The sequence below is a fragment of the Hyaena hyaena genome, unplaced genomic scaffold (genome assembly GCF_003009895.1).
Source record: "Hyaena hyaena isolate Hyena2069 unplaced genomic scaffold, ASM300989v1 scaffold_98, whole genome shotgun sequence".
In the NCBI taxonomy this organism is placed as follows: domain Eukaryota; kingdom Metazoa; phylum Chordata; class Mammalia; order Carnivora; family Hyaenidae; genus Hyaena; species Hyaena hyaena.
The window spans coordinates 1,095,783-1,112,971 of NW_024080730.1; the positions used below are offsets into that span (position 1 = coordinate 1,095,783).

At 58.7% G+C, this 17,189-nt stretch overlaps 1 protein-coding gene across 1 annotated transcript in view; it reads left to right on the forward strand.

Moving 5' to 3' along the window:
• Positions 1–11,811, forward strand: part of LRP5 (LDL receptor related protein 5) — a 103,308-nt gene extending 91,497 nt beyond the window's left edge. Inside the window, exons 19-23 of the mRNA XM_039235430.1 lie at positions 625–735; positions 3,718–3,954; positions 4,143–4,282; positions 9,167–9,264; positions 11,331–11,811. Coding sequence (XP_039091361.1) covers positions 625–735; positions 3,718–3,954; positions 4,143–4,282; positions 9,167–9,264; positions 11,331–11,592 — 848 coding nt within the window. The 3' untranslated portion in view covers positions 11,593–11,811. The remainder of the gene's footprint in view (positions 1–624; positions 736–3,717; positions 3,955–4,142; positions 4,283–9,166; positions 9,265–11,330) is intronic.
• The last annotated feature ends 5,378 nt before the right edge of the window (positions 11,812–17,189 follow it).

Genomic DNA, 17,189 nt, shown 5'->3' on the forward strand with positions numbered 1-17,189 from the left:
CCCCCCCCCCCCCGGGGAAGTGCCTTCCTCTGGAGCGGTAGCTCCTTCCGGGTTGGCATTCTGGAGCTCAGGGAAACTGCCCCTGCCCAGCCTTCCTCCTCTTCTCAAGGGCCGTGAGCTGCCTTTTCCTTCCTGTTTGAGCTCTCCTCCCCCTTCCTGATCCTCCGCCCCGGGAGCTCCACTGAGATATCACCTGCCCCTGCTCCACCTATTCTAGATCATTCCTCTAGTTGGCTGTCACTTCCCCGTAACTCAAGAGAGCCTTGGTGCAGGGGCTGTGTTAGTCCTGGGTCTGCATGGGTTTGAGCAGGGGTAGGAGCCTGATAAATACTTCCTGGGGGGGGGCTCACTGAGGTCCCTTCCCTACCCGGCCTCCCCCGGGCATTGCATAAACCTTGGAGTAGGGGCCACTGAGGGGAGGGAGGGTGGAGACTGGATTTGCTGTCACCATTCCCTGACCCCATCCTAGAAAGGGTCCCATTTGTCTGCTCTGCATTTGGAACCCAGACCATTTTGTTGGGTCTCGGGGGCGGGGCGGGGAGCCCTGGTTGGTGGCTGTCCACTTAGCCCTCCTGGCCGCGTCGCCCCCTGCAGCGTCTCTGAGCGCAGGCCCTCTCCTTGCAGCCCTCTGCCTGCCCAGCCAGTTCCGGTGCGCCAGCGGCCAGTGCGTCCTCATCAAGCAGCAATGTGACTCTTTCCCTGACTGCATCGACGGCTCGGATGAGCTCATGTGCGGTGAGCCAGCTTCCCATGGAGGGTGCGCCCTGGGCTGGGGGTCTCCCCGCGAGTGTGGGGTCTAGAGGGAGAAAATATGCTGGGGGCCGAGTGCACGGACAGAAGAGGCTGGGAGGTTGGGAGTACTCAGGCTCGGGGGAGGCAGGCAGGGAAGCCTGCCTGGAGGTATGGGGCTGAGCTGGGAGGGGGCGGGGGACCGTGAGCCATGGGGGCACTTCTGGCTGTGACAGGGACAGGCCCCCTGTGGTTGGGGCTGACTGTGCCTGAGAGGCTGTGCCTCTGCCCGCCATGGTCAGGCAGTGCGATTACTCTGATGGAGGCCGGGGTGGCCCTTTCCCTGGCAGCCTGCTCTCTGGTGAGGAGGTGCATGGTCACATGTGCACACGCATATGCTTCCCGCGCCGGGCATAATGCGGCCCTTACGGTCAGGGATACGGCAGCCACAGGATGTGGGCAGTCAGGGAGGCTTCCTGGAGGTGGTGGCTGTCGAAGGGCTATCTTTGATTCTGACAGGAAGGGAACTGGAGTCCAAGACAGGAAGTGGGAATGTGTGCATGCGTTTGAGGACGCAGGCTCTCTGCATTTACCGTAGAGGCGCCTGGGCTGAGAGCTGACTAACGGGAGAAAGGTCTGGAAGGCAGGGAAGCTAGAAAGCTCCCTGAACACTCTTTGCCTTCCTGGGAAGCTAGGTGGGCCCCTCAGTCAGCATCTTAGGAAGGCAAGCGCCCCGGGTCCCGAGGGCGGAGATGGGTGCCACTGGGGGACGAACCCCCACCCCTGTGCTGGCCGGTGCCAGTCTGATGGTGTCTCTCTTCCACCTCCGGCATGATGGTGGCTTCAGGGTCAGGGGCGACATTTATCCAGAGCCCAGTCTCTGTCACCCGAGCTAGCAATTTCCCTCCTTTGCTTTGGGTTTTGGCTGGCAGGCGGGGGCGCAGGGGATGGGATCCTTGGGCCAGCCTGGTGGAAAAGTGGGTGTCCGAAAACATGATTCTTTTTATTTTCTTTAAAAAAAATTATTTTTAACGTTTTTTAATTTCTGAGAAAGAGATAGAACATGAGTGGGGGAGGGGCAGAGAGAGAGAGGGAGACACAGAATCCAAAGCAGCTCCAGGCTCTGAGCTGTCAGCACAGAGCCCGACGCGGGGCTCGAACCAGGCGCCACAAGAGACTCTTAAATACAGAGAACAAACAGAAGGTTGCTGGAGGGGTTGTGGGAGGGGGATGGGCTACATGGGTCAGGGGCATTAAGGAATCTACTCTTAAAATTATTGTTGTTGGGGCACCTGGGTGGCTTAGCCGGTTAAGCTCCCGACTTTCGCTTAGGTCATGATCTCGCGGTTTGTGGGTTCGAGCCCCGCGTCGGGCTCTGTGCTGACTGCCAGCTCAGAGCCTGGAGCCTGTTTCAATCTGTGANGCTCTGTGCTGACTGCCAGCTCAGAGCCTGGAGCCTGTTTCAATCTGTGACTCCCTCTCTCTCTGACCCTCCCCTGCTCACGCTGTCTCTCTCTCTCTCTCTCTTCTAGAAATAAATAAAACATTAAAAAAAATTTTTAAAAAAATCGTTGTTGCACTCTATGCTAACTTGGATGTAAATTTAAAAAATAAAGATATAAGAAAAGAAAGTATTCATATATTAAAAGGAAAGTTATTTTAAAGAATAAACAAAATATTGTGTTTCTATTAGAAAGCATAGCATTCCTTTTTAAGTTCTAATCTAATTATTTAAATTTGAGACATGCCATATTCTTGGGTAAAATATGTTCAGGTTCTCCTGACCATCTTATATATAAGAAATGAGTACCAGCAGCTAATGTAGGTAATGATTGAATCCTTGGTGTGGGGAAGCAAAGGAAAGAACTAATAAAATGCTTCTCCTGAGCCTGAGTGGAGGGTGTAATCAAGTAGATCACGCCACTTCAGGAGAGAAGGAGACTGATAACTATGGGTCAGATGTAACTTAAGTGAATTATTGCTAATGTGAGACTTTAAATCACTCTTAGCTGGGGCGCCTGGGTGGCTCAGTCGGTTAAGCGTCTGACTTCGGCTCAGGTCATGATCTCACGGTTCATGGATTCAAGCCCTGCGTCAGGCTCTGTGCTGACAGCTCGGAGCCTGGAGCCTGTTTTGGATTCTGTCTCCCTCTCTCTCTGACCATCCCCTGCTCACGCTGTCTCTCTCTCTCTCAGAAATTAAAAAAAAAAAAAAAAACATTATAAGTAAATAAATCACTCTTAGCTATAACGTATGGAGAGGAATAGTGACCTTCCCCAAATTGGGGGATGCTTTTATATCAGACCAAAAGAAAACGGCTAATAAATCTATATCTTTAAACAACAATATTCAACGATTAGAATATAAAGGTGTGTACCTACACAGGTATACTGATACGTGTATGTATAGATGTGCATATGCTCTTATACAGCTAATGTATAAATAGGCTTTTTTAAAACCTCTAGCTAGTGGGTTTTTGGGGGGCTTTTTGTTTTAGTTTATTTTGTTGCTTACTAATTAATAACTACTCTTTAAATATCTCACAAGTTAAAAGGGGAAAAAAAGAAAGTGACTGTCCTTTTGTCAAAGTTGACTTCAGAGCCCCCAGGCTCCCTCCCTGCCAGGCTTTGTCAGTGGAGCCTGAGGAGCACCCCATGTGTCCCAGGGGCATCACAGGGCCTCCAGGGCACAGCCTTGGGCCACCCCGGAGACCCCCCTAGACACGGGGACGAAGCTGAGGCTGTTGTAGAGGAGTTGCTGTCGAGGGGTGCCAGGAGGGGTGGGGGAGGGAGGAGGGTGCTCCAGGCAGGCGGTGGGGGGCAGCGTGACACCCCAGCACCCAGCCTCTACTCCCTCCGCCCTCCCCCAGCGGGTGCGGTGATGCAGTGAGGCACCCCCCAGGGCACGCGGTATCACCCCCCCACCCCCAGGAGGGCCTGTTCCTTCTCGGTTGACGGTGGCCACCTCTTCCTGTCCGTCCCCTGGCAGAGATCACCAAGCCACCCTCCAATGACAGCCCGGCCCACGGCAGCGCCATCGGGCCGGTCGTGGGCATCATCCTGTCGCTCTTCGTCATGGGCGGGGTCTACTTCGTTTGCCAGCGCGTGGTGTGCCAGCGCTACACGGGGGCCAGCGGGCCCTTCCCACACGAGTACGTCAGCGGGACCCCCCACGTACCCCTGCACTTCATAGCCCCGGGCAGCTCGCAGCACGGCCCCTTCCCAGGTAAGGAGCCGGCCTGTGGGAGGGCCCTGGGCACAGGCGGGGTGAGCGGGCAGGACGCACCCTGGCGGTGGGGACAGGACGGGGCCCACCCACCTGAACCTGGGTCTGTGGGCAGCGGGAGCCCAGGAGCGTGTGCCGCGTGGGGACGGCCCGGCCCCTGACCCAGCCCGTCCCCCTCCGCGCGGCAGGCATCTCCTGCGGCAAGTCCATGATGAGCTCCGTGAGCCTGATGGGCGGCCGGGGCGGGGCGCCCCTCTACGACCGGAACCACGTCACCGGGGCTTCGTCCAGCAGCTCCTCCAGCACCAAGGCCACGCTGTACCCTCCGGTGAGTGGCGCGGGGGGAGGCCCGGGCACCGCGGGGTCCCCACCGTCGGTGGCCGGCCCGGGGACCCTTCCTGTGACCTGGCGTTACTGGGATTATCAGCTGTCCCGCCGTCCCGGAGCATGGTGACCGTGCTCACTCTCCTCCCTCGGCACGTCTTGTCGTTTTTCCCTTGTGACATTTTTTTTCCGTTCAGAGAGGGTGCTCCTTCTTCGTGTGGCCAGTCTGGGAGCCCCACAAAAGTATCAAGGGCGGAGTCTCATCAGCCCACCTCCCAGGTTGCCGCGGGTCATCTCAGGGTCCTGGAGCCCCGTCTTTGATCCTGGCGGGCCCACCCTGTCCGTGACTGTGCCTCTCGTAGGGCCCGTCTGGACGGGTGCTCCAGGTGTGCCTGTGTGACTTTCTCCTTACCGTCCCTGCACGCGATGTTCCCTCCCAGGGCCTCGCTGGGTCCCAGACCACAGCTGGATCGTTTTCCAGAGCGCAGGCACCCACAGGTGACTTTGCGGCTGAGGTGCTCCCGGAGCGTTCGGCAGCCCGAGCGGGTGAGGGCCTGCTCCTGGCCAAGCCGCACGCTGGAGGGAAATGTCCCGCAGAGGGTGAGCCGCAGAAGCCCCCAGGGCCCGAGCCCCCTACGAGTCCCTGCCAGGCGACCTGTCCCGAGGCTGGGGAGGAATCCCCGAGAGCACAGCCCCAGGGACCCGGGCGGGCTTGACGCACGAGTGTGAAGCTGTGTGTACAGACATCGGGGCTGGCTTTACGCACTTCTGTGCTTTCTGATCCTTAAAAACCCAACTTCACGCAACCGGATGTCCTTCTACGGCGAACTCTGTCCCTTGTGCTTTCTTGGGGGTCTCCAGGAAGCCCCACCCGCCGGGGCTGGCTGTTCCTGCCCTCCGCTGTCCCTCATGTCCGGGCCGTCCCCTCCTTAGCATCAGGAGGAAGCGGGCAGCAAGTGTTGCTATCGCGGCTTCACCCGCTGGAAACTGCATCTCCAGGAGGCCCCAGGCCCGTCTGGGGGCAGCGAAGCCGAGAGCCTGGAATTTAGAATACCACTCACCGTCCCTTCGGTCCTCTCTGCTGCCACCGTCCCCTTGACGCTCACGTGGGCCACGTGACCAGCTAGAAATACCCGCGATTGTGAAAGGGCAGCTCACTCCAGGACAGCCCCCACCCCCCCATACCCCCTTGCAGATACCAGGAGGCTCGGTCCCCTGGCTCTGCTGGGAGCTGGGGGAGGGGTCTTATTAGTGGCAAGAGATGGCACTGTTGGCAGCCACCGATTCTGTTTTTTCAAGTTGATTTATTTTGAGAGAGAGAGAAAGAGACCATGAGCAGGGGAGGGGCAGAGAGAGAGGGAAGAAAGAATCCCAAGCAGGCTCCTCGCTGAGGCAGGGCTCGATCCCACGAACCCTGAGATCATGACCGGAGTTGAAATCAAGAGTCGGATGCTTCACAGACTGAGCCACCCAGGCGCCCCCAGCTTTTGTTTTAAAAACCTTGTTGAGCTGTAACTCACATACCATACCAGTCACCCGCTTAAAGGGTAGAATTCGCTGGTGATTACTGTATTCACAGATATGTGCCAGCATCACTGCCATGGATTTTAGAACATTTCATCAGGCCAAAAACAGACCTGCATGAAGCCAGCTGTTTTTAAATTAACTACAACGGGCACCTGGGTGGCTCAGTCGGTTGAGCGTCCAAATTGGGCTCAGGTCATGATTTTGCAGTTGGTGAGTTCAAGCCCCACGTCTCACTCATTGCTGTCAGAGCAGAGCCCACTTTGGATCCTCTGCCCCCCTCTCTCTCTGCCCCACCCCTGCTTGCCGTCTCTCTCAAAAAAAAAAAAAAAAAAACCAAAAAAACCAACAAAACAATAAGTTAACTACATTGTTTCACATCAGTAATATATGCTCGTGGCCCAAAATTCCAAAGGTACCTTGGAACGAAAGTACAGTGGAAAGAGGGTCGGTCACCCTCTCATGCTGAGCTTGAACCCCTACCCCTAAAAAGCTACATCCCCTGGTGAGTTTTCTGTGTGTCCTCGGGGTAATCTGTACACAGGGAAATACACAAGGGTACAGACTTTATTTTCCCAGCCAAGAGAGTAATGTTTTGACTTTCGGAGATCGTTGTAAATTCACATGCAGTTGCAAGAATACAGAGAGACCTCATCTGCCCTTCACCCAAAGGCAACTCCCCCAAAGGCAACGTCTTGCATAACTGATGTTGTCTTAGGCCTGCCGTGCCGCTCGGACACACTTGGCGTAGACCGGGTGGCTTTCACACCTGTTTGTCAGTTTTGGAGGCTGGAAGTCCAGGATCCGGATGCTGGCAGGTTTGGTGTCTGGGGGCGGGTGGGGGGGAAGTTCTGGCTCATAGATGGCCGTCTCCTACTTCCATGGTGGAAAGGGTGAGGTCTGGGGCCGAGCACTGGTCCCGATCACGAGGGCTCCCCCCTCAGGACCCCATCAGCTCCCTAAGGCCCCGCCTCCCTCGGGGTTAGAACTCAACATAGGGCTTTTGGGGAACACAAATCCTTGGTCTGTGGTAATAGCACAACAGAAGTGCCAGGGCATCGATACGATATTCTTTGGCCCTATTCAGTTTTACCCGTTTTACGTATGTGCTTTTTTGTCTCGAAGCCTTTTCTTTTTCCTGTTTCTAATTTGTTTAACGTTTACTTTGGAGGGAGAGGCAGAGCATGAGCGGGGGAGGGTCAGAGAGGGAGAGGAGAACACAGGATCCAAAGGCAGCTCCAGGCTCTGAGCTGTCAGCACAGAGCCCGACGCGGGGCTCGAACTCAGGAACCGTGAGATCATGACCTGAGCCGAAGTCGGACGCTTAACCGCCTGAGCCACCCAGGGACCCCAAAGGCTTTTTCTCAAGAGCGATTTTAGCTTCATAGCAGGATTGAGGGGACGGTACAGAGATTTCGCACGTGCCTCCGGGCTGTCCTGCACAGAGTCGTACCGTACTTGGTGAGGAATAGTGGTTGATGAAGGCCCATGGACACACTGCCGTCGTCCAAAGTCCGGAGCGTGTAGTACGGCTCACTCTTGCTCTGGCACACCCCGCGGGCCTGGACAGGCGCACGGTGACACACATCCACCGTCGTAGGAGCCCACAGAGCAGACACCGCATCAACCCGGCCAGAAGGAGGCGCTCTTCTGAGCCCAAGTCGCTGAGGACCTGGACCCGTGGAACGTGGGAGACTTGGTGGCCAGCAGTGCGCTGGGGGCGTGGCACTGATGCCCAGCAGAGGCAGGGGTCTGGGCAGAGGCCCAAAGCTCGCCTTGCAGGTGGAAGTGAGGAGAAACCAGGTCCAGTTCGATTTGTGGGCAGACGGGGAAACAGGACCCCAGGACCTGGGCTGTGGGGGCGCCTCTGGCAGGCCCTTTCTGCTGTGCTTCCCTGCCTGGTCTCTGCTGCTCTCTCTGAATGACAACCCCCCACCCCCAAGATTGTGCCCTCCCAACTTGGGGGTCAAATTCTGAAGACCCTCCAGGCTGGCTATTTGGGCTGAAGAGGACCCCTCCCAGAATAAGGAGTGGGGCCCCTCGCTGCCTCCCAAAGGGCACTTCTTGTAGGTTGCTCACCATGTGTCACCATGGGACCCATTTTAGAGATGGGGAAACTGAGGCCCAGAGAGGTGAAGTCCCTCACCAGGGGGCACGCTGCAGCTGGGAAGTGATGGAACAGGACCCACACACGTCTGCCTGGCCACAGAGGCCCCCTTTTTTTTTTTTTTTTTAATTTTTTAATGTTTTATTTATTTCAGAGAGAGAGAGAGAGCATGAGCAGGGGAGGGGCAGAAAGAGAGGGAGACACAGAATCCAAAGACAGGCTCCAGGCTCTGAGCCAGCCATCAGCACAGAGCCCGATGCGGGACTCGAACCCGAAAACCATGAGGTCATGACCTGAGCTGAAGTTGGACGCTTAACCAACTGAGCCACCCAGGCGCCCCCACAGAAGCCCTTTCTACTGCCTTCAGGGACCTGGGGGACTCCAGCCCTTGAGGGCAGGCGGGGACAGCCCCGTTCGCATTCAGCAGTGGGATCTCGGGAAGCAGGATTGGGCTGTGCCCCCACGAAAGCCCTGCGTGCTCACCTGGGCCGTGTGGCGGGTGGGGTGTTGCCAGTGGTAGTTGCCGGGGAAGACGCAGACCTGGGTGGGTGACCCCTCCCCACGTCCCTCTGGCGCTCCGTGGGGCCGGTGGTGTGCTGTGTGTTACACGACGGGCTTGTATGGTCAGCACAGTTTGGGGGCAGTGCATCCCTGGGCAAGGGGTCCCTTTCCCTGATAAACTTGGAGGTGCCGTGAGGGCCAGCAGCGGGGCTGGGGTCCCCTCTCTCACCTGGAGACCCCCGTACGTGGTCAGGGTTCCAGCTGAAGCACAGAACCACCTGAGTGCTGGATAAGGGACGTCTCAGAGGAATTCGTCTTTGAACCGGGGGGAGATACGGGGAAGTCACAGTCCAAACGGGGACTCAGAGAAGTCCCTGGGGGGGCCACGTGCCCACCGGTGGACACCTCGGGGCCTGTGGGGGGTCGGTGCAGGGGGCTGGCGCAAGCATCCAGGGACCTCTCCAGGGTCGGGCCGAGCAGGTGTGGGCCCGGGGTCACTGCTGGTCTGCAGGGTGGGCGTTCGGGCCACAGGCAGCGTTGCTTCTCGCTGTGACAACATTCACGGGGGACAGCCGCGGCTTCCCGTCCGCTTTCCAAGTCTCACGAACGCTGAGCCAGAACGGTTCAGACAGCGCGGGGCCCGCGTAGCCAGGTAGGCCCCTTGCAGACCTGCCCACCCGCCCAGGCCGGTGTGGACGCGCCGGAGGGGCGCCCGGTTCTGTCCGGCCGCCGTAACCCCTGCTCGGCTCTCCTCAGATCCTGAACCCGCCGCCGTCGCCCGCCACGGACCCCTCCCTGTACAACGTGGACGTGTTCTACTCTTCGAACATTCCCGCCACCGCCAGACCCTACAGGTACGAAGTCCCTGCCACAGCCCCCGACACGCGCGCCCGTCTGGGCCTCCAGACGGGCCTGTGGTGGAGGAGGGCCCTTGTCCCCATTTGCTGGGTGAGGAGACCTGGGAGAGAGGTGCAGGGTCCTGGAGGCTCTCCCGGCCCCTCAGACCACACCTGGCTTGCCTCCCCGTGGAGCAAACCGGACCTACCCGCTGAGTCCGGAAACCAACCAGATCCCATGTTCTGAGCAGGCTCTAGAATGTAGAAGCGGCTCTGGGTTTGTCTGTCTTAAGTTGGGACGTGCCCAGGCAGGCGTGGCCTTGAATGGCGCCACCAGGGGATTCCCACTGCCCAGGGAGGCCGGGGCACAGGGGCCAAGGTTTGACTGAATCCAGTGGTGGGACCCCGGCAGTGACACCCCCCTCTTGCTGCCTCCGTCCCGTGAGGACCAGCTCCAAATCTCACGAGCGCAGGTGTGGCACCGGCCGCGGCGGGCCCTCGATCAGAGGATCCTCTCAGCCCCCAGGCGGTCCGTGTTGGGGTGGCCCCTGGGTTGGGAGGGGGCATTTGGGATGCTGAGAAGAGGGCTCTGGGTGTGCCGGCCTCTGTCCCGGGGCCAGGTCAGGGCCTGGGGTGACCTCCAACCCAGTGGCCTTAGCCTGGGCTACCACACAGGTGCAGAAGCATGAGAGTGGCCGGCCCCTCCCTGCTCCCCAGAGCGGCCCGGAGCAGGGGAGCCTCGGCGCCGCGCGCCTGCCATCTGGTGGCCATTTCAGGAACTCCGGGGCCCGAAGAGGAGAGTCACTGCCCCGGTCAACGACCTGCAGTGCTCTCCCCGCCGCCAGTGCCCAGCAGCCTTGGTGGTGGCCGTCCCCAGGCTGTCACATGCGAGCTCGGTCTCCAGTGCACGTCCAGCCTTTATCATCATGTCCTTTTTTTTTTTTTTAATGTTTTTATTTATTTCTAGGAGAGAGAGAGAGAGAGACAGCGTGAGCAGGGGAGGGTCAGAGAGAGAGGGAGACACAGACTCTGAAGCAGGCTCCAGGCTCTGAGCTGGCAGTCAGCACAGAGCCCGACGCGGGGCTCGAACCCACGAACCGCGAGATCATGACCCAAGCGAAAGTCGGACGCTTATCTGACTAAGCCACCCAGGCGCCCCTCATCATGTCCTATTTTTGTGGTACCTCTCCCCTCCCACTGTCCCTCGGGGTCCCTTCCTGCCCCTGAGGTCCTGGGAGCCCCGTCGTGCTGCTGCACTTTCTCAGCACCCAGTGCCCCTCACCGGCCCCAGGGTGCTGGCTCCACCCACTTGCCCCCCGCGAGCCCCGCTGGGGCCATCTAACACGCCGTGACCTCACCCCAGCTCAGGCTGTGCCGCAGCCCTGACACGAGACCTTGGGGTGCGGGAGACATCCGGGAGGCAGGGCGTTTGGGGGCACCTCCTGGGTCTGATTGCTGTAGACCCTTCCAGGCTCACTGGCTTCCAATACTTAGAAGAACGATAAAATGGGGAACGATCGTCAAACGCTTTCTGGTGTCAGGCACCGTTTCTAGCACTTTCCATGAAGAATCTTATTTAATCCTCATAAGCCTCATTTGAACTGGGTACTGTTACATCGTCCTCATTTTATTAATGAGACACTGAAGCCCAGAGAAGTTGAGTAAGCTGCCCCAGGCCAATCAGGTAGGCTCTGGAGGCCTGTTCTCCACGAAGGCAAACACAGGGCACCCGTGTGGCTCAGTCGGTTCAGCGGCCGACTTTGGCTCAGGTCATGATCTCACGGTTCGTGGGTTCGAGCCCCGTGTCGGGCTCTGTGCTGACAGCCAGCTCAGAGCCTGGAGCCTGTTTCAGATTTTGTGTCTCCCTCTCTGCCCCTCCCCTGCTCATGCTCTGTCTCTCCCTCAAAAATAAATAAGCTTAAAAAAAAAAAGGCAGGCGTGGGGGGGGCCGCCTTCCCCTCGGGGCCTGGGCTTGGACCCCCTGGGTGCAGCGGATGTGGGGAGTGTGGCTCAGAGGGACCACACAGCCACGGGGCCCAGGGGCCTCCCCAAGACGAGGTGCCACGCCCCTCTGTCCCCTTCAGGCCCTACATCATCCGTGGCATGGCGCCCCCGACGACGCCCTGCAGCACCGATGTGTGTGACAGCGACTACAGCGCCAACCGCTGGAAGGCCAGCAAGTACTACCTGGATTTGAACTCGGACTCAGACCCCTACCCGCCGCCGCCCACGCCCCACAGCCAGTACCTGTCGGCGGAGGACAGCTGCCCGCCATCGCCCGCCACCGAGAGGAGCTATTTCCACCTCTTCCCTCCCCCTCCCTCCCCCTGCACGGACTCGTCCTGACCCCTGCCTGGCCACCCTGGCCTCTCCCTGCACCCTTGTAAATAGTTTTAAATATGAACAAAGAAAAAAATATATTTTATGATTAAAAAATAAATATAGTTGGGATTTAAAAGAACAACAACGACATGAGAAATGTGAACAGCGGTGGGGTGGGCCGGGCCGGGGAAGACTTTGTACAGTGGAGAAAATATTTATAAACTTAATTTTTTTTAAACGTCACTGCCATTCTTTTGTGCCCTGTGTGCTTTTGAGCTGAGCGTCCCCACAGGGTGAATCCCGACCTCCGGCCCTCCCCGGGACGGCTGTCTGGGTTGTGCGCTGATCCTCCTGAGCACCGTGTCTCTCTCCCGGTCAGACCCCCACGGGGTGGGCTGAACCTCTGGGCAGAGGCGGGCGGGCAGGCAGGATGCTTGACTGTACAGCCGTGAAGGGCCCCAGCTCCACTGCTTCTGCTCCAGTTACCAGCCTGAAGTTCTAAATGGGTTCTAAGAAAGACACGCTGCGTTTTCACTTCGCACGGGGCCCCGCAGATTCCGCAGCCGGTCTCTGCTGGCATCTGACGTCTGTGCGTGCTGGCTCCAGGTTACTGCCATCCACGGAGATGGTGCCATGGGCGGCGCCGGGGCTGCCCCTCCTGGCCGTGTACTCCGGGTGGCTCCCAGTGAAGGGGGCTGGCGGGGTGGGGCGGGTTCCAGCCCTCGCAGCCTCCCGTTTCGTCCTGTCCTTCCGGCACACACGCCCTGTAGAGCCTGGTCCCCGCAAGGGCAGTCAGTCAACACTGCCCCGGGCCAGCTGTGTACCCACCAGGTTGGTACAGAAGAAGTCGGGTAGATAAGGCCTGCTCCCTGCCCCTGGGGGTGGGGGGCGGGGCCCCACCTGCTGAAGGAGACTGAGAAGTCGGCAAGTCATGAGGAGGCTGGGCTGCTCCCCCGGCGCCAGGCAGGAAGGGACTAACCCCACTGGAATGTCGCAGGGAGGTCAGGGGAGAGCCACCATGTTTAGTCCCCGGGACACTCAAGACTTCGTGCGCGGCGATCTGGAAGAAGGGCCTCCTGGCAGCGCCGGAAGTGGAACCCTTGGCCAGCCCCCCGGGCCTGGAATGCCGTCTCCTGGAGGAGACTGTCTCCCAGATGGGGGGACCCCCGAAAGCTCAGATCCTGGGGCCCCCGTGCCGGGGAGGCAGGAGCGGAAAGGTGGTAGCCCTCAGGGCCCCCCAGACTGCCCGGCCAGGGGACATGGCTGGGACGTCCGGCACCCACGTCTGCCAGGCCTGGTTTCCTGAGATTTCTGGGGAGCTGCCTCCCCTGCTCTCTGATTGCCCAGGCGTTCCCGGGGGTCACGGTCGGCACTGGCGGTGAGGGGGGCCTGGCAAGACTCGCAGGTGCTGCTGCCCCGGGGGGGACCTGCGCTCAAGGCCCCTTTGCAGGCAGGAGGGACCCAATCTTCCTGGGAAGGCCAGCTTCACTTATTCAACATCCACATGGCCCCCTCTGGTAAGGAAGGGTGCTGTCACTGCCCCCGAGGACTGTCCTTCAAGACCTCTTGCCCGGATGGGACGATGCCTGTTGCGAAGCCTTGCCCAGGGAGCGCCTGGCAAGGAGCAGCTCCTTGGGAAATGGAAGCTGTGACCTGTTAGAGCTCAGAGACGTGACGTGCTTGCCCGAGGTCACACTGCTCAGAGCAGCAGAAGCAGAGGGTGTACCCAGAGCCGTCAGGCCCAAGGTGGGGCCCCCTGGCCCAGAGGGCTGCTTGCAGGTGGGTTTGGGGCCTCCCAAGCACCCAGGATTCCTGTTCTTCCAGCCTGGGCCACAAGCCCTGAGGTGCTAATGAAAGCACTAATCTCAGTCTGGCCAGACGGGGGTGGGGATGGGGGCTTTGCTGACTCAGAAGCCGGAGCTGCACCCACTGTGAGGCTCCACTGGGACCCCGTCCACTGTCCTGCCCTTCCGTTCGGTCATGCAGTGTGACGGTCCCCTCTGTTCTAACAGGGCCAGCCAGGGCCAGGCAAGAGCGGGGAGGAGAAGCGGCCTGTGCTGCTGACCGCTGGTGACCCCCTGCATGGGCCGAGGGAGGGTTGAGACCCCTCCCCGCCCCCGGCATGCCAGGCATGTCTCCAGAGGTCACTCTGCGGGACCCTTTCCTGCCATGAGGTCAGCTGGGTGGACGGGGGCCCAACCCGCTGGCCGCCTACTGTCCCCCAAGTAAATCTGTCTGCCTTCACTAAGCACCCACTATGTGCAGAGCCCTGCACGTAAGTCACATGCTAGGGGACCCAGAGATCAGACAGTGGCTCCTCTCTCGAAGGCGCTGCAGACAGTTTCCAGAGCTGAGGGGGAGCGCGTTGTGCTGAGATATCCCAGGGCCCAGAGAGAATATCCTATGTAGATGGGAGAGCAGGGAGGGCTTCCTGGAAGAGTTGCTACCTGAGCTGTGTCTTAAATAAGGGGGTGAAGTTAACATGGCTTCTTTCATTTAAATAATTCACATTCATTCACAATGGCCCCGCTAGGTAGATGGTGTCCCCAGGTTGCAGTTGAGGAAACCAAGGCTGAGGGGAAAATAGACTTTTTTTTACTAATTTGTTCAATCGTTCCTTGACACAGTAAGTAGTACTGACAGCTGGACGCTGCTCTGTGTGTCCAAACCTCCAAACCATCTCACCTCTGCAGTGACACCCACGACTTCCCAGGTCTGAGTCCTGTGGGCTCTCACTCCCCACTGGCCCCACCACGGGCTCCGCTCAGCCCTCCCGCTCCTCATCCAGAGTGGGTGAGGGGCTCCTCCTTGCCCGGGGTCCAGCAGCTGCCCTGGGCACATGAGAAGAACCCACGTGGCCACATCTTGGCCGTGTCACTGCCAGGCAGGACGCTGGGGAATCGGGGTGTGGCAGATGTGGACGTTTCTGTCCCCGAGAAACCTGGGTGCTTGGGGGGCTGGGTGGGACTTGGCTCTTGCGGGGTTCCTTCTCGGGACCCACTCAGCTGACTCTTCACATCACTGGGACCCCGTATTGGACCATCCTCAGGGACATCCTGCTGGCTTGTCCCGCCGAGGGCTTCTCCCAGATTCCCCCCTCCCCTCCCCAAATGCCCTCTCCTCTTTTCTCCCCTCGTAAGCTGGACTGGACAGCTTGATCATGACCAACACTAGTGGCTGCCCATTTCACCAACCCTTGGGCCACAAACAGTCCTTGGTAGGGAGAACGGTACTCGCCTCCTTGGCAACCCAGACAATCTTAAGGCATTAAAGGAAGAGAAAGAGAACTAAATTTCCGTATTAAAATGGACAGACCTTTCCTATCTGGCCCCACAGCCCTCCAGCTTCGACACATGACTTGGCCCAGCGGCCGCCTGGCCTTTGAGGCATGTCCTCCGTCAGGGCGGCCTCACTCCAGCCCTTAGACCAGATCTGAGGCTTGGTGACATGACAATAAGAAAGACAATGGGCGGGGGGGGGGGGGGGAAGGGGAGGCGCCTGGGTGGCTGAGTCGGTTACGTGTTGGACTTGAGCTCAGGCAGGTCTTGATCTCACGGTTCTGTGCTGACAGCTCAGAGCCTGGAGCCTGTTTTGGATTCTGTGTCTCCCTCTCTTTCTGACCCTCCCTTGCTCAAGTGCTCTCTCTCTCTCTCTCTCTCAAATAAATAAAACGCTAAAAAAAAAATTAAAAAAGGAAGGACAATGGGGGGCCGGTTTCCCCAAGTTGAGCGCATTCAATTTAAAGCCTTCTTCTGAGTGTATGTATGGGTTAAAATGTCCTTTCTTTCAAGAAATCATGGTAAGAGCATACGGTGTGTGTTTTTTTAAATCACTACTTTAAAAATTTTTATTTAAAAATCATGACTTGATAGAATTGAACTCGACAGCTCTGTGTCTGTTCCCACAAGTTAAGAGGCTAATAGCTGGGTATGTGGGCATTCATTACACTTCTATGTTTAGATGGATTGGAAATTTAAACAGTAAAAATTAAACCATAAGAGGATTAGGGGGAAAAGGGGGAAGGTGGTGATTCACGAACCTCGAGAAGTTTTATGATGCTGAGGCCAATGCAAAGGTTCAAAATCACTCTCCTGCTTAAAGCTTGTCAATGGCTCCCTATGGCCCTCAGGAGAGAGGCTGAGCTCAGATATCTCCTCTTCCTCCAGGAAGTCCTCCCTGACTTCAACCCTTCCAGTTGGGTTAGCTCATCATAATTGGAGACTTTTGGGGTCTGCTTATGCTGGGGGAGGTACTGTATTATTTCACTTAATTACAGGGCAAATGTCCCTGTGACCCTCCTAAGAGTCTGGGGTGAAAGAACCCGAAGCGTGTACTGGCAAGTCCTCTGAAGGTGAGTGAGTAAAGGGATCTGTGTGTGTGGCTGGGCTCTCCCCAGGCTCCCAGCCCTGGCCCAGCCTCCGTCTCAGGCACCGCCCCCCTGTGCAGGGGTTCCCTGCTGCCTCCCCCGTCCCCCTCTGGGGCCTGGCCCTCTGGCCTCTGGCCGGGAGCTACTTCTGCAGCAGAGATTTGCTATTCTTGCTCTAATCCGCCCTTTCCAAGGTGGGGCCAGCCGTGAACGCGCCCCTTCTTACGCAGAAGGTTTTCCTGGCCCCGGTCCCCTCAGCTGAACAGTTCCTTTGCTTATCGTCCAGGGTCTCCAGGGGTCCGTCCCCCAGACCCCGATCGCCTCCACCGGGTCCTCTGACAAACGTTCACGCTGCGCCCTTCCTCTGCGGGTTTCTCAGCCAGGCCAGCCTGCTCCGGCCCCACCCCGGGTCATCTGCACACCTCTCCTCCCCCAAACCTTCCGCAACGGCACACCTGAACCGGTTTCAACCCTGACTGTGCTCCTCGCTAGCTGTGTGGCCTTCGGCCAGGCCCACAGCCGCTCTGAGCAGCAGGATTAATGGCGAAGAATGCCGGCCATTGGCTGCTGCCTCCCTAGGGGTCCGGTCACTTCGGGGCACGGACACAGGCCAGGAGGCATTATCAGTACTGGACGTTACAGATAAGAACGGGAGACTCAGAGGTTAGATCACCCAGCCCAGCTCACTCGGCCCATATGGCCCACCCCTGGTGCCCGAATGCTTCCTGGGCTTCTGTTCCCCAATCTGTAAAATGGGGACAGCAGTCCCCTACTGTGATAGAGCCGCCAGTCTCCCTAGAGTCAGCATCAGGCTCTGCGGGGAAGCGGCGAGCTGGGGGAGGGGCATGTTTGCACCAGAGGCCCGGCTTCCCAGGCACTGGCATTGACCCAACTCGGCGGGGTTTCATTCTCCCCGTGTGGCACCGGAGCTCAGAGGGCACCTGAGTCCCTGAGACCGAGGGTGCCGGGGGGCCGGCTGGGGTGGGTGCAAAGGGTGGGGGTGTCGGGCGCAGAAAGATCCCGAGCATCTATCTGCGAGGCAACCTGGTGGCCGCACCACTGGTTGGCCCTCCCGACCCGCAGCGGCCAAACCCTTGTCACTTTTCTCAGGAGGCGCCCGGAAGCTCACAGTAACCAGCCTGCGGCGAGCAGGGGCGGCGGTCCCTGCCCAGGCCGCACCACTGGGGTGAGCTGCCCTAAAGTCTTGGAGACAGGCAACCTCCCCGCACGGGCGCCCGTTATGACGCCCCGCCTG